The sequence below is a fragment of the Canis lupus genome, chromosome 29, assembly GCF_048164855.1.
Source record: "Canis lupus baileyi chromosome 29, mCanLup2.hap1, whole genome shotgun sequence".
Taxonomy (NCBI): domain Eukaryota; kingdom Metazoa; phylum Chordata; class Mammalia; order Carnivora; family Canidae; genus Canis; species Canis lupus.
In genome coordinates, this window is record NC_132866.1 from 7758227 (window position 1) to 7774384 (window position 16158).

The following is a 16158-nucleotide window of genomic DNA, read 5'->3' on the forward strand; positions in this document are numbered from 1 at the left end:
AACAGGAGAGGACTATAATGACTTGGCCAATGTCAAAGCCAGGTTCTGGCTTTGGCACCCAAGCTCCAATGCTATATGTGATTTATTACCATCAAGGATTTCTTTTGAGAACACAGAGGCCCAGATCACTTGAGTGACTTGCCTGAAGTCACCAGGTGGACATCGCGTTGGTATCCTGGCCCGCAGGACTGCTGACTGGCTTCCTTCTACTGTGCTGTGGCCAGTGAGGGATAATCAGGGGTCTTGGCTTTGTTCTGTTGACTGACTGCATTGTGATTAAAAGCGTAAAACTCCAGGTACGAGGTTGAAGCTGATAATCTGTTGTTTGTACGGGACTCTCCAGGCTTGCTGCTTCTCAGTCTCAGAGACAATCTTATGATGTCTTTGAGCTAAATATGAAAAATGTTCCTTCTTGTAGTTGTTGATGAATATTCCTTGAAGAAATGTATTTCCATATACATAGCCCAAAGAGAAATGTCAGCAGTGAGACATGCTAATCAGAAGAAAGCCTTGTGTTTTAGTAAAGGTTACTTAAGACCCATCAAATTTTTTTCCCTTAAAACATGCAAGTAAAATAATGTAATTAGCTATTTTTTCCCTCTCTCCTCCCAGAGGGTAGATGTAAATGGTCTACCTAAATGAAGCTATTTATTTAAATCTGTCCAGATTTCTTTTGAAGTTTTGTACATCTTTCTTTTGCTCTATCAGCTCATAGCTACAATAATTTAATAAGTTTCTCCTAGGGTGAAATTGGATGCCCTTTATCGATCTTACACCGAGGGGGCATTCAATTACTTACTCTAAAGTGGTATTTCTGGGTCTCTCAATTACAATTTTGTTATAAATGGCTTGCTAATGATGCTTGGGGTGCATAGGTTAATAGGGGGCATCCTAGCCAGGGCTGGGTAATTGAACGCTTTCTATTTTGGGACCAGTCATCTGATCTCGCAGGGGGGTATGGGTTCCCACACTCACTGTCTGCCTCCATTGGGTGCAGCACTGAGCCCAGGCTGGGAAGGGATCTCACTGAAATGTATACCTGAGTACTTTGGTTTAGTAGCTGCATGGGAACGCCAAGGGTCCTCGCTTATCTGAGGACTGGCACCAAAATGTGGACATTCCAGACAGGTAAAGTGCAAGGGACATGCATCACTTTATATTTTAAAGAAGAACCACCTAAGTGTTAGGTTTCTGTGTGACTGTTCTCAGGGTGATTTGTGGCGGATGGAAAAGGCCAATTCACGAGTATAACGGCAGTCCCTTTTCCCTTCAATACAGTCACAGTAATTCGATTTTTCTTCATCGGTTATGTTAGTTAATAGTAATACGTATTGTAAAGATCCTTTCGAGAGAATACATGGCATGCATCCTTTTTTTGCACTTGAACAAATCTCAGCCCTGACTCTTGCCTCCCGGGCCCTACAGGATCTGGCTCCTGCTTCCTCTCTCATCTGGTTCCTACCCCTTACCTGCCCCAAAGCCCAGGGTTCTACCTTCCTGGTGGTCCCCCTCGGCTTTGATCCCCAGCTTCTCCCCTTCACGGGGTCTTTGTTTTTCCCGATCCCCACATGGATGGCTTCCTTCTTGTCATTCAGGTGGCCCCTCCCAACTAGTCTTCCCTGGACATCCTGCTGCTGGACCCCTTTTCTTCTGGACTGCAAGTCTCACCTGGGGGTGGAGTTCAGTGCACAGAACAGCCCCTGATGCAAAGAGTTATCTGGCCCTAGTGCTGCCTTGGAGAATGCCTGTTGTCATGGTTTCATTGTATTCTTTGTATTTTCTTCATAGCCTTTATCGTTGTCTGGGATGATCTTACACCTTTGTCACGTTTATTGTCTGTTGCCCTGTAGCCCCTCACTCCTGGTGGGATGTAAGCTCCAGGTGGGGAAAAGCCTCCCTGTCCTGGGCACTTCTGTACCACTCCCATCCGGTCAGACAAGGTTTGGGCTGGGAGCCTCAAAGCTCCAGGCTCTGCACTTACAGGGACCCAGCCACGAGTGGGATATAGTCATAGGACTTTTTTTTTCATTGACATCAAGGGGTATCTTATATACTAAAAACCAGTTGTATGTTTTGGTAAAACTTGTAAATGTAAGATAGTTTATGTTTTTTCTCAAAGAGGGTCCCCCTGATGTTTCCTCATGCCAGCAAACTCCAACTCTCCAGACACCAGCTGGGTGTCCAACAATTCAGTTCAGTTCATAGTAACTACCTGGAGCTCACACAGACCCCATAAGTTAAGGGCTCGGGCCCCCAAGACTGCCCCCACTTCAGACGCCAGTTGCAAGTACTGGGTCCCTAGGCTATGCAACTTCTGTCTAACCTGGCTACAAATACTCTCCTTAGGTCTGATAATTCAGCTAGAACAAGGCAGAAAATTCAGGAAAATGCCTTCTTTACTATTACCAGTTTGTTGTAAAGGATACTTACTGCTCAGGAATAGCCAGATGGAAAACGTGTGCGTGGGGCAAGATATGGGGGGATGGGTGTGGAACTTCCATGCCTTCCTCTCTGGGCGAGCCACCTCCCAGCACCTCCACATGTTCACCAACTAGAAGGCTCTCGGAATCCTGTCATTTCGGGGTTTTTATGGCGGTTCCGTGACATAGGCGTGATGAATAAATCATTGGCCCTTGGTGATGAACTCACTTGCCTCCCTGGAGGTTGGGTATGTGGGGCTGTAAGTCCCAACCTCTGACTGTCTAACCAAGGTTTGTGCTTTCTGGCCACCAGCCCCAAGCTGAAGCTCTCAGGGGTGCTGCCCAGAGTCACAGCATAAATTCCACTGTGGTCGAATGGGGGCTTGTTATGAATAACAAAAAAGATGTTCCTCTCACCCTTTCACTTAGGAGATTTCAAGGGTTTTAGGAGCTATTTGCCAGGAACTGGGGACAGAGACCACATGTTTATTTTTTATTCTGTTACTCCCCATCTTCTATTGGTTTAGGGCCCTCAGGTCCACTGCATCTGCAGCACTGGCTGGTCCACACTTGCTCTTTAGAAAAGATCTGCGGAGCACAAGGACAAACGAACGTGTCGTCACCCCAGTTCTCTGCTCCCCAATTTATGTTCAAGAAGCAAGACTGGAAGAGGCCTAGCTGGAGTGTGCAGCCACCCCAAGGGTACAAATGCTTGGGCTCACCGAATCCCAGAGCCTCCCGTTAAGACTGTCAGCTTCCCCAACTATCCAGATCTGTTCACTTCCTTGGCTTGTAAAACAAACCTTGTTTTTGTTTAGGAATATTTTGTCCAGATTTTTTTTTTTTGTACATTGTTGTCTTAGGGCTTCAAAGACTGTTTTGAAAAAAAATCTAATTAGACTTTCTGCACAGAAGGGTGCGAACACGTTCCCCACTGAGATCCTGGTTGGAGCCTCCTTTTAGCCCTGCTTGGCCTTGTCTTCAAAATGTAAAAAAAATGTTTTCTTGGCTTAGTGATAGGATTTCCAAGTAGGGGATCTTGCCCTTTTGTTTCTTTGGTTTGGAAGAATTGTTTGTACCAAGTGATGGGTCAAGGGTGGTGGAGCGAGTGGGAGGCAGATTCGAGCCTTGAGGCTCCTGTCACGTCCCTCCAACCTCTCTCAGAGATGAGGGGCAGAGCCCCGGATGTTGGCCTGGCTCCAGAGTGGTTTGCTCCCTGCACACCCCCGCTCTTCTGCCCTTCCCGGAACCGTCCTGACCCCAATCTCAGCCTTTACTAACGAGCATTTCTCAAGCTTGTTCCTTGCGACATTCGTGAGAATTCCATGGCCAATTATGTTTTGGAAGGTTTGCGTATTATATTCCTCTCCTGCGGAGCCACAGGGCTCACTGGCATATTAAAGGTTCCCCAAAAAGTCCTGTTGTAAAGAAGTTTGTTTGATTTTTGGCCTTCTTACCTTTCCACCAAGTAATTTAGGCACAGAACACATATCAACAACGTGCAGAACACTGAGTGGAAGACATTTTAGGAAGCACTGCTTGGCTATTTCTTGGTCAACGTATTTTGATAAAGCATGGGTTTTCTGTCCAAGGGAAGGGAAGGGAAGGTTTCTGCTGGTGAGTCCTCATTGTTCAGCCTTCTAGCTAATACGAGGAGGCCTTAATGCAGGCTTAGTTAATCCCACTTTCTCTGGGGACAAGCAGGACTGTTTGAGGGCTGTGCATGTGGGCCAAGCTGGAGGGGTGAGTCTACTGCTCTTGGGTAACCCTCAAGCGCAGTAGGAAAAATAACATGATAGGATCTCCCCTCTTTGATTCCACTTTGAATGTTCTTGGCATTCACTGACAATTAAAAATCATAATAGTAATGGTCATTGATGATGCTATTATAAAAATTGCCTACCTTTTAGGGGCCGCTAATAACTACATGTAGGCATTATGCAAACTCTCCACATGTCTTAACTAATTTAGTACTTCCTATATGCTTATAAAGGAGGTACTCTTACCCTAATTTTACTAGGGAGGGAGGCAAAGCTCAGAGAAGTTATATGGCCCACTCGAAGTCACACAGCTAATTAGTGTTGGTTTACCATTATTGGAAACTAAGTCTTTTTTTTTTTTTTTTTTGCTTTTTTTACAACACCTACAAAGAAGTGTCATGTGGGCAACAATACATTTTATAACCACAGAATTCTGTTAATGGATTTTTAAGAATCATGTTTTCCCCAGGATGATGAAAGTGAAAAATGATTTCAGGGTCTGAGTGTTATGTTACTCAGGGGAATACTGCACGTTGGGTTTAATTGCTTAATAACTTAAAGTCAAATGGTTTTTTATATGATACACTCTGCTGAAGGAGAGAATCATTGCAGTGTTTCTAAATTTTCATTAACTTTTGCCTCCTAAACTGATAATAAAGGTTAGTTCTCGGTAAGAGACTATTGGTGCTATTGGGAGAGAAAAAAACATATTTTCTCTGCATGCTCCTACCCTACCAGGTGCTTTTTTGGATATTTTGTTGATTTAAAAGCACAGGTACTTCAGTTAATCTCTCAACTTTTATAGTCACTGACTGGGCATGCATCTGAGAAGGACTGTGACGTTCTGAGATTTGGGGATTCAGTACTTAGCTGTGGCATGGCTGGGACGTTAAAGGATATATGGGCGGTACAAAATCTGAGGTGTTTGATATGAGGTTGGCGGTGCTGGTGCTGCAGCCACATTTGGTGGCAGAGATTGAGCCCCAGAGCCAAGCACCAAGGACCTCAAATCTCTCCTTTTATCCTATGTGATTTTCTATGACTTGCTTGTGACCGAGCAGATTAACGAAAACTACCGGGAGTAGAAAAGAGAACTTGTCTCCTTGGAAGGTGATCCCAGGGATATTGCTATCATCATGTAATGTAATAAAACTTCTTTGTTGTTTAGGTAATCCGACATCTTAAAGATTTTGCTCCCCCTGAAGAGGAAACATTATAAAGGAACACGGGATGTAGAAGAAGAAATCTTCACAGGCCTCTCCAAGGATGGCATGCCGACCCATCCCTCACTGAGACCATGATCTCTTCTAATCTCTTGGATGTTTCCATGTTCTCCAGCGAGAATTCTTCTACTTTGTTTTGTGCCATGGGAAAAACCTGAAACAGGCAGCGTTGCTCCCAAACTTGGGGATTTTTCTAAGATTGTAGTGGCTCTTACAGAACATGACAATTGGAGATCACTTCTTTTTGTTGTCTTTCAAACTTGAACCAAAGAAGGCCCTTCCTCGTTCTCTAGTGCGTTGGTGCCTACTCATTTTTACATTATATTTGTTTCCGTTGCTGGTGCCTTAAAACCATCTCGTATAATCAAAAGACCTCCTTTAACGTTTTCCAGCACACCTTGCATATATCTGGGCTCCTCAGGGGCTCGCCCATGGCTCTGTGCGCCAGCAGTCCAAGGGCATTACCATGAGGCACTGCATTAATTGCTGCATACAGTTGTTGCCCAACAACGAGCGCAAACAGCAGGTGGGCTGCGGAGGAGGCCCTCTTCACAGTCACCCGGAGTGCCCCGCGTGCAAGGGCGAGAACAAAATTGTGCTTCGTGTGGACGGTAAGCAGATGAACTTGCTTGCTGTTCTCGAGGTGAGGGCTGAGGGGAACGAGAGCTGGGGCAGGTTTCTGCGCTTCAAGAAGGGGAAGCGATGCAGCCTCGTTTTTGGATTGATGATAATGACCTTGGTGATGGCGTCTTACATCCTTTCTGGGGCCCACCAAGAGCTTCTCATCTCCTCGCCTTTCCATTACGGAGCCTTCCCCAGCAATCCCAGCTTGATGGACGGTGAAAACCCGAGTGACGGGAAAGAGCACCATCACCAACCCTCTGTAAATAATATTTCGTATGTCAAAGACTACCCAAGCATTAAATTAATTATCAACAGCATCACAGCCAGGATAGAGTTCACCACCAGGCAGCTCCCAGACATAGAAGATCTCAAGAAGCAAGAATTGCACGTGAGTAGCCTTGTGCTAATCTCCATTTGCTGATTTTTTTTTTTTTTAAACAGATGCTTCCTTTTCCATCACCACCTTTGGGAACACAGTAAAGAAACGTGACCCAAAAATGTCTCAGGTGTAACAAGGGGGACTTGACAGCCTCATGGATCAGAGGGCACTGTGCCAGGTCTCTCCGTTGACGGTGTTCGCCCCCAGGAGGGAAGTCCGGGTAGCAGGGGCGCAGGGCCACCCCTTCCCGTAATGCCATCGTAGGACTTGAAAGGTGGCTGGGGTGGTTGCCGTTGTTTTTGTAGATCACCGTCGTCCTGCTCCTATTGTGTCCTCATTAGTATTTTTGCCTCGAATGGGGTCATTTAAATACACACCTAGTAAAAAAAAAAAAAAAAAAAAGATTCCAACTGTGAAATTTAATTAAGATTGCCGAGCCCAGCGCCGCAGAACGGATTTTGAGCCTGATTTTATCTTCATTCTCTCCCAAGTTTTAGTTTAATGTTGGGCCAAGGGAAAACGTGGCCACTTACCCAGGTCTGCTTTATTTTCGGGTTTAGCTATTGTCCAAGGAGACTTCTCGCGAGAACACCCGTAGCGAGCATCGGGCGTGACCGCATCGTGCTTAGAACGTGTTTTTCGCTAATTCGCCGCCTCCGGGTGTCTCTCTCCCCCTCTCTCTCTCCCGCTGCAGATGTTTTCAGTAATCCCCAATAAATTTCTTCCAAATAGCAAGAGCCCGTGTTGGTACGAGGAGTTCACGGGCAGGAACACCACCGACCCGTACCTGACCAACTCCTACGTGCTCTACTCCAAGCGCTTCCGCTCCACCTTCGACGCCCTGCGCAAGGCCTTCTGGGGCCACCTGTCCCACGCCAGCGGGAAGCACTTCCGCCTCCGCTGCCTGCCGCGCTTCTACATCATCGGGCAGCCCAAGTGCGGCACCACCGACCTCTACGACCGCCTCCGGCTGCACCCGGAAGTCAAGTTCTCCGCCATCAAGGAGCCCCACTGGTGGACCCGGAAGCGCTTTGGTGAGCGCATGCGCACAAGCCCCCCCCCGCCTCGAGGGGCGGGGCCTGCCGTGAGGGCGGGGCCTGCGTGCGCATGCGCCTCTCCCTGTCCCCGCCTCCTGCCTCTTGCGCAACTTGGCCCACGTGGGTCCCATCTGTCCGGCCCGGGGTCGGTGGGGTCTGTGGAGCGGGCGCCAGGTGCAGTGCTGAGCGCCGCCAGGGAGGCAGGGCAGCAGGAGGGGAGGACCCTCACCTGAGACGCAGAGAGCACACGGTTCGCTAGTCCAGGGTCCCCTCCACAAACATCCGCGGGGCTGGACTCCGCTCCCGCGCGCCCCAAGGACACTTATTGAGTGCCAGCTGTATGCAGGGCAAGGGGAAGGTGCAGAATGGCAGCCGTTCTTAAGAGCTTTGGGACAACTGCCATCGGTGAGTGCCAGGTGCCAGGTGGGTGTTTCTCCGGGGGCACCCATCCCCAGCTCTGCAGCGCCACTGCCCCTGGAGCCCCCCACCCCTCCCTGGGGGGACACTGTAGGAAGGAAGGCTGCCTCTCCGGGTGAGGTTTGAGCTGCTGCCTGGCTCCTCCAGGGCGGCCAACACTCCTCCAGCTGCTTCGGGGCTCATTTCCCTGAGCTGCTCTGGAGGAAAAGCACATGGATGGGATTCTGGGGGACTTCGCCTCCAGCACCCCTTCCCCGCAGGGGTGACTGTGGACCCGGCCCCCCGCCCAGCCTGAGCCACTCTGCAGCCCTCGGGTCACTGTTTCCTCTTCTTAACCTTTTCCCTTCTGCCAGGAGACGTTTGGTCACTTTGACAAATGTCAGAGGTGGGAGGGATTCCAGGGCGTGTTTCAACGTCCAGGACCAGGTTGCTTAGAAGGGAATCTTAACGTGTTTTTCCTTTGTAGGGCCCAAGTGGAGCCCAAGTCCTGTTTGTTTCCTGACAAATTGACTTAATCCTTTTGATGTTCTTCCTGGAGCTAGCGGACAGAAGTGTAAATGTGTCTTTTGTGGTTTGGCGGAGGCAGCTGTGGGAGCCCCGGCTTCAGGGTTTCACGTGGGCAGGCCCTCTCCTTGCAGCGCTCACCATTCGCCCGAATGAGAACCAGCCTCCTGCTGGCAGGGATGAGGGAAGTGCAGGGGCGTGCTTCTGGGACCCGGGACTCAGAGTCTCCTGGAACCTCTTGCTCTTGTGCACATGGACGTTTTCTCTCCCCTTTCCATTGACCTTGGCAGCTGTGGTTTTGGGCAGTGTGTTGTTAATGTTGTTGCACGTGAAAATCACCCATTTAAAAACAAATATTTATTTATTCATGGGAGACGCACAGAGGCGGGGGGAGGGGGGCGCAGAGACACAGGCAGAGGGAGAAGTAGGCTCCATGCCAGGAGAATCCCAGGACTTGGACTCCAGGATTACGCCCTGAGCCAAAGGCACGCATCAAACCACTGAGCCACCCAGGGATCCCCAAAATTCACCCATTTTTAAGGCAAGGGGGTAAGTTTAGGCTGCATTGGCCAGTGCCAAAATAACTAGTGACTTCAGCTGTTTGTCCCTGGGTTCTGGGACAATTCCCCTTGTTTGTACAGACAAGTTGCCTGATCAAAGAGGCTAGAGATAGAAGCTAGATAAAAACCACCTTCTCTGGGGCACCTGGGTGGTTCAGTGGGTTAAGCGTCTGCCTTCGGCTCAGGTCATGATCCCAGGGTCCTGGGATTAAGCCCCATGTTGGGCTCCCTGCTCAGCACGGAGCCTGCTTCTGTCTCTGTCCCTGTCCTACTGGTTCTTTCTCTCTCTCTCTCTCTCTCTCTCTCTCTCTCAAAATCTTCAAAAAAGCCCACAAAACCCAACTCCCTTTTCTGTTTAATAAAGTGTGTGCATTCTGAATGCTGTTGTTGCTCAGCCACTTTGGGGCCCCACCTGGTACGTATGTCAGCCAGCCCCAAAGGCTGGCCCTCTAAGCAGATGCATTTAGAATTCTTGAATAGGTGTGCCATGCTTGAGGCTGCCGCTTGCAAATGATGGTTTTCCACCCCTTGAGGTGAGCATCGGTGAAACATTCTCCCTGGGAGCCTCCTCCTGCAGTTTACTTGGATGGAGCCTAGGCTGCCGCAGCTGGGCCCCTGGCCTTCACATCTCTCCCTGGTCACTCCCCAGGAGGCCGCCACCCAGCATTGGCAGCTTCGTGCTCAGTAACTCCTGCCTCTTGGTTCTCATAGGAATTGTGCGCCTGAGAGATGGGCTTCGGGACCGCTACCCCGTGGAAGATTACCTGGACCTCTTTGACCTGGCTGCACACCAGATTCATCAAGGATTGCAGGCCAGCTCTGCAAAGGAGCAGAGCAGGATGACCAGAATCATCATCGGTACGGCTTCTGTGTGGCTCCCTTCAAGGCCACCCCTGCCCTGGGGTGGCCCCCCGCTCCTGCCGGGCCCCTTCTGCTCTGGGGCTGGCCCAGCTTTTGTTCTGCCTGCCACCTCTGTGGAGGGTGCACTTCCTGACCTGGCCATCACTCCTACTCCTGTGTAAAATGTTCATATCACTGACACAATTTGTCTAAAGCAGAAATATTTAGCAGACTTTTTCGTTCTGTGGGGGCTCCAGTATACCTGAAATGGCTTTTTATAAAAGTTGACATTTCTTTGTTTTTATTTAAATTAAGTACACATGCTTGGTTTCTTTTCATGACATACTGATCTAAGTTTGGATGGGGGATCATAAACGTAATTAGCCAATTAGTCATTGATTGAATATTGTGGCTATTGGAATACCTGGCCCCAGGATGCAGTGAAGACAGAAGCAATCTCTCCAGAAACAAGATGCCGCCTTAACTCATAGTTGGTGATGAATTGCTGTTGAAAAAGCCTAGCCCTCATCAACTTAATGTCCTTAGACATTCAAAGTGAAGTGGTTTGATTAATATTTTTTTTAATTCACAAAGTTTTATAAAGAGCCCTATTTGCTTTTTGTATTAGATTCAGCTTAGGAGAAGACATTTACCCACTTATACTTTCTGAAACAGAGAAATCTGGCCACGTAGTTTACTTAAATTGGTTACCTGAGACAGGAATCTGTTTTTGTATTTTCCTAAATTTGTTATATTTTGATTCTCCAAATTGAATGAATCTGTTAGTGACTGAGAGGAATTGTAATCAGCCATGTGAAAGCTGTCTCTTTGCTTTTGACTCTCCTGTCCAAGGAGAGAGGCTTACATGCCTAAGCCCTGATTTGTTTATTGTTTTATTTTTTAAATCAAGTTCTGAGAGCCTGATGAGATCATATACCACCCCCACCCTGGTGTGAGTTGACTACTAGCTATTTTCTGGCTGCCTTGGGTCCACACACCTCAGATCACAAGTCTAATTAATATTTGACTGTGACTCCCACACTGTATGCCTCTGGGAGAGTCTCATGTTCTTATGAAAGAGCTAAAAATATACATCCTAGGGCTAGGAAATAGAGACTAAGATAATGAATGAAAAAGGAAAGCCTTAGTTTGGTTTTCTAATTTTACTTATTTCCAGATTTAAAAAGGAAGATTAAAGAAAAAATTCTCTGCCCTGATATTTACCTAAAGCAGAGTTTGGGGAGTTTTCTGGTAGTGGAGAGGCGTGGGGAAAGCTGGCAGTGAGCCCGCCCATGCCACCAGCCACGTGCCACATGATGAGTCAGTCTCCACGTTCCTGAGCTCAGCCTGCACATCCGTACAATGGACTTGTTGGAGCAGCCTTCATTCTGGCTCCTCCAGGCCCTGGAATGTGATTCAGCTCTGCTTCAGCTTCCTCTGGTTAGGTCTTTGGTAGAGTGTAAGGGTCGGTCTTCATCTTGGCTCAGGGATCAGAGAGAGCCTTTCTTCAGTGGTCTGGGCTAATGGCTGGAGTCATGAAGGATTCAAGTGACCGGGTTCTCAGGGGTGGGACAGGCTCTAGACACAATGAAAGGCCACTGCCTCTACTCTCACGGCACCCGCTCTGCCCTGTCCAAGTGCTCACCTGAGGATCTGATTGTTTATTTATAGAGTTGTCAGCCTTCCCTTGGGTCATAAGGTCAGAGAGGAGAGGGTGTTGTCTGTCTTATTTCCCTTCTCTATCCTGATGCCAAACAGCGCCAGGCACCTAGTAGACACCAGATGAATGCTTTTGGGATAGATGGATATGAAATGAATGGAGGATGAATGAATGGGTGGATGGATGTATAGATGGACCGTGGATGGACCAATATTTCTGTGGTTAGAGAAGTAGTTTATGAGATTTGACAGAGTTATGCTAACTTGGTTTTAGATACTTCTTCTGTTCTAATATTCTTGTTTCAGTGTGAGTAGAATTTTCAAAGGACTTCTGATTGACTTGTGTTTCCTGAATTCTGTGGTATTCTCTTAAAAAAAAGAAAAAGAAAAGACTAGAACAGAAGTGCTCACCTGGATGTGATTGCACATCCAACAGAATAGATAGGACCCTGCCAACTCCCTGCATTACTGTGATGCACTCATCACTGATCAAAGACCCTAGGCTTTTGGCTCAGATTTTCCCTGAATAAGTGGTTTTGAGATGTATCAAATACCCATGTAAAATGTCGGGAAATTGAATTTGTATGTAATTGATCGATTTGCCTTTCTTTCTAAATCTCTGAAGACTCTCCTAAAAAAAAAAAAATATAAAAAAGTCAGGGAATTGGTTCAAGTATCTGAGTGAGAGATGTTGAAATGTGTATATCTTGGCCTCATCGCTGTCCTAGAATGTGTACTTAACATTTTATCCCTTATTCATGCAGACCATGATAAAACAAGGGCAGGACCAACTTCCTGTCCATCTAGTCAGCATGGAATGAATGCCAGCTGTGTGCAGGGTGATGGGGTAGGTGGGCACACAGGACAGGGCACCCAAGACTGAGGTCCCGTGAGCCTTCCCGCAAATTCTTTGTCTCATTTGGTCTCAGAGCCAGCCGTTGGTTGTGATTTCAGGGAAAATCCGATGCAGATTGCATCTGATTTCCTAATGAGGGTCAGCTTACCCAAACTACTCCTTCATCCTTGGTGCTCTTTGAAGGAAACCATCTAGTACATTCTCAGTGGGCCCTTAAAACGCCACAGAGCTGTGCACCATGAGCAAAGTCAAGTGTCGTGAAATTGAGACCCAGATGCTGCTAGAAGGTTTTTTTTTTTAAAAAAACACATCCTAGAGAGGAGCTGGGAGGAAGCAGATGCTCAGTGTTGCCTGGATCACCTTGCTTTCCAGAGACCGCTGGGTGGATGCAGGGGAGGTCACTGTGGCAGAGGCTGCTTGTTGGCCTCATCTTCCTGGAGGCCTGCATGCTGGTGGTGGAGCCAGGTCTGGCCCCCAGCACAGGCTGCCCTGGGGGGGCCTGGAACTCAGCCCTGCTCATCCACAGCGTTCTCTGTTTCTAGGGGAGGCCAGCGCCTCCACCATGTGGGACAACAATGCGTGGACGTTCTTCTACGACAACAGCACAGACGGAGAGCCGCCCTTTCTCACCCAGGACTTCATCCACGCCTTCCAGCCGGACGCAAAATTGATTGTCATGCTCAGGGACCCCGTAGAGAGGTGAGCACTCTGGAGTTCTCGTATCTGGGGCGAAAAGGCAGTTTTGAAGCAACAGCCTGACTTCTCGTCATAAATAAGATCTGCTCTCTCTCTCTTTTTTTTTTTAAATAAACAAGCTTAACTTGCAATGTTACTGCTATTTCTTATGTAAATGTTATTGTTGGTGCAATCTTCACTGGGTCTAAACAAATTGTGGATTGTTTTCTTAGACATCCTGCCCATGGTCTGGCTGTGGGCCCTCACCCTCTGGCCTGTTTGACCTGGGGACATGCGACCCCCACCTTGGGTACTGTCAGGGCATGTGAAACCCCCTTGGACTCAGGGGACGTCAGGGTTTGGCGAGGGGTTTGGTTCCTATGATTCCTTGTGTGATGCCTTTATCTCCATCAGTTCTCAGCGTTTAGTCTCAAAGAAACTGTGTTCAGTCTCCAGAAATGACGGGCAGAGCTGCTTTGTTGTAAAAAAGCTGGGGTTGCCCAGTACAGCCAAGACACAGCCAGTGTGGGACTGGGCGATGCGGGGGTGGCTGGGCCAATGCTGGTGATGCTTGAGTCACGACAAAGCCAGTGTGCGTGGCAGAAACTGAAGGCTTCAGGACCTGACGATCACTTTGCAGTGATCCACGTGGTACTGCCACATCAGAGATAAGGGGCCCTCAGGCTGGACCCTTGGGCGGGAGTCCCCCTACCCAAGATGACCACTCCAAATCTGTGAGAATACCCCTCCTGTTTTGAAACCACATTTGTCTTTTGGGAGCATCCATGCTGGATCTGTTTATTCACGTAGAACCATCTAGACCCAAGTGTCACTCTCCCTAAATGGGAGGGCCAGCCAGGTGTTGAAGCCAACCCAGCCCTCTGTGTCCCTTTCCACTGGGTGACCTGCCTCTTGTTACGGGTTGAATTATGCCCTTCACAAGGATGTGTTGTAGTTCTACCCCCACCCCATACATGTGAATGTGATCTTGTTTGAAAACGGGTCTTTGCAGATGGACTTAAGATGAAGTCATATTGGGTTAAGGTGGCCCCTGATTGGGTGGTTGGTGTCCTTATGAAAGAGGAAGTTTGGACCGGGGACACACAGACGGGGAGAGCACCAGGTGGTGATGGAGGCAGAGATCGGAGTGATGTGTCTGCACGCCAAGGAACACCTAGGATTGCCAAACAGCACCAGCAGCTAGAGATGGGCCTGGAACAGACCCTCAGAACCCTCACTAGGAACCCATCCTGCCGACACCAGGATTTCAGACTTTTAGCTTTCAGAAATGCCAGAGAATAAATTCCTGCAGTTACAAGCCACGAGACTGTGGTAGCAGTGCTGTGGTAGCAGCCCTAGGAATCTAATACACCCCTAATGCCTTCCTTGGATGGCACACATTCCTGGCCTCACCATCCTTGCCAGTGATGCTAATAAGACGTGTTTGCTGTGGAAATTTTAGGAGGTACACTGGAAATCTGTCAAGGAAAACTATTATAAAAAGAATCTATAATCTCCCACCCAATAGCTGGTATTTATATTTGATATATTTTCTTCCAGACTGCTTATCTATGCAGATAAGTGGTGTGTGTATGTGTGCATGCACACAACTGTATGCACATGCGGTTTCCTGTCTCACTTTGTTTCACATTGTTGCCCCCAGAAAGATATGCCTTAAAGTCCTGCCCTCTTCTCTCCTCCCTGAATTTATCTCTGTCCTTCTGGTGGAGTTCTTGAAATGGGCCCTGCGGCTCCGAATGTGATCTAGTCAGAGGAGAACTGGATTATTCCCCACCGTCTCCACCCTGGCAGCCCTCCTGGTGCTACGCCATAAGACACATCTATATGGCCCAGATGGTTCCACTCTGGCTCTGTCCTTTCAGCCTCAGGAATCTATCTGGTCCAGTTCTGAGGCAGCCACTGACCTCAGAGCAGCTCCCTCATCCTACCTGCCAGTTCCCACACTTGGGAAGCAGGGAGTTTGGCCCTTCTGCTCATGGAGTAGGCCAGTCCCCCTCGGCCTGAGAACAGTTGACACAAACCAGTGGTGCTCTCGTGTAGACACGATTATGTAACTGTCAGCCTTGAAAGGAGAGGCTCAGTGACTAAGTGACCCCTTGCCGCCCACTGAGGTGTTTTCACAGCTGCTCTGCCTCCCTCCCCCAGACAGCCCCAAGCAGCAGTTCACAAGGTCGGAACATTCTCTCAAGAGTGTGCTTTCTGCTCACTGAATGTCTTCCTGTCACATCTCCTGAGTTTCTCCTTCTGAGGAAGGTCACGCCATGCCTCTACCTCAGAGGGCCAAGACTGTGACATTTTGTCACTCCCTGGGCATAGAGCAGTGGGAACCAGTCTGCATCTGGGCCTGTTCAGTGTGTGTCCACCCTGTTCTAGGCCCTGGGCTTGGGGAGCTCACGGCTGGTCATAAGCCAGGAATGGCTGTGGTGGTTATGGCCTGTGGAGTCAGCCAGAGCAAGAGGGAGGGTGAGAAGTGTACAGAAGCGGGAATGAGCTCCAGGTCGGGAGGCCTAGAAAAGTTATTCTGGAGGAGCTGAAGCCAGGCTGGGTTTTAGAGGATGAGTAAGAATTTGCCGAGCCAACAAAGAAGGAACATGCTTGAGGAAGAAGCATTCTGAGCAGGGAATCAGTGTGGACAAAAGTAAAGACCATGGGTTTTCTTGTTGGAGAGTGGAGTCAACCTCCCTACGTGTGTCTCTCTCTCCCTGCAGATCTGATTCTACACCTGAGGACGCAAGTGCCATAAGGCGAGCCTTTGAATAGGGATGGGTCCTGGTGCCACCCAGGGTTAGACAGTGAGCCAGAAGCAAGACCTGCCCAACTTGCCTCTCAGACCTAGCCAAAAGTCTGCCTTCCTTTAGAAGGCTCAAGGGCCACAAGATGGCCATTCCAAGTAGTCACCATGTTTTGTTTTGTTTGCTTGCTTGCTTTCTGGAATAAATACTATTTATTGTAGGAGCTGAAAGTGAAGGTTTCTTGCTATTCTGGTCCTCAACAGAGATAGTTCATCAGTTCACAGATTTATTGAGCCCTGACAACATGTTGGGCACTGTGCTGGGTGCTGAGCATATACATATCCATGAAGGATGAAGGCCCACCCATTGCCTACTCTTTGGGAGCTGGCGATTTTTCAGAGAAGTGAGGCCTTGACTGTCTCACGGTGGATGTCATGGTGCTGAGGAGGGG

At 48.5% G+C, this 16158-nt stretch overlaps 1 protein-coding gene and 1 long non-coding RNA gene across 11 annotated transcripts in view; one reads left to right on the plus strand and one right to left on the minus strand.

Moving 5' to 3' along the window:
* The window catches only part of CHST15 (carbohydrate sulfotransferase 15), a 74413-nt gene that overhangs the window by 35584 nt on the left and 22671 nt on the right, over positions 1-16158 (plus strand). For all 10 annotated transcript variants that reach the window (XM_072804982.1, XM_072804988.1, XM_072804981.1 and 7 more), the window contains 4 exons: positions 5349-6415; positions 7101-7440; positions 9636-9782; positions 12822-12978. In XM_072804982.1, coding sequence (XP_072661083.1) covers positions 5870-6415; positions 7101-7440; positions 9636-9782; positions 12822-12978 — 1190 coding nt within the window. In that variant the 5' untranslated portion in view covers positions 5349-5869. The remainder of the gene's footprint in view (positions 1-5348; positions 6416-7100; positions 7441-9635; positions 9783-12821; positions 12979-16158) is intronic.
* On the minus strand, positions 4506-7465 carry LOC140620735 (uncharacterized). Its single transcript, XR_012020455.1, has 2 exons — positions 6940-7465; positions 4506-6783 (listed from the first exon to the last, which is right to left on the minus strand). It is a non-coding gene; the product is annotated as an uncharacterized lncRNA (long non-coding RNA).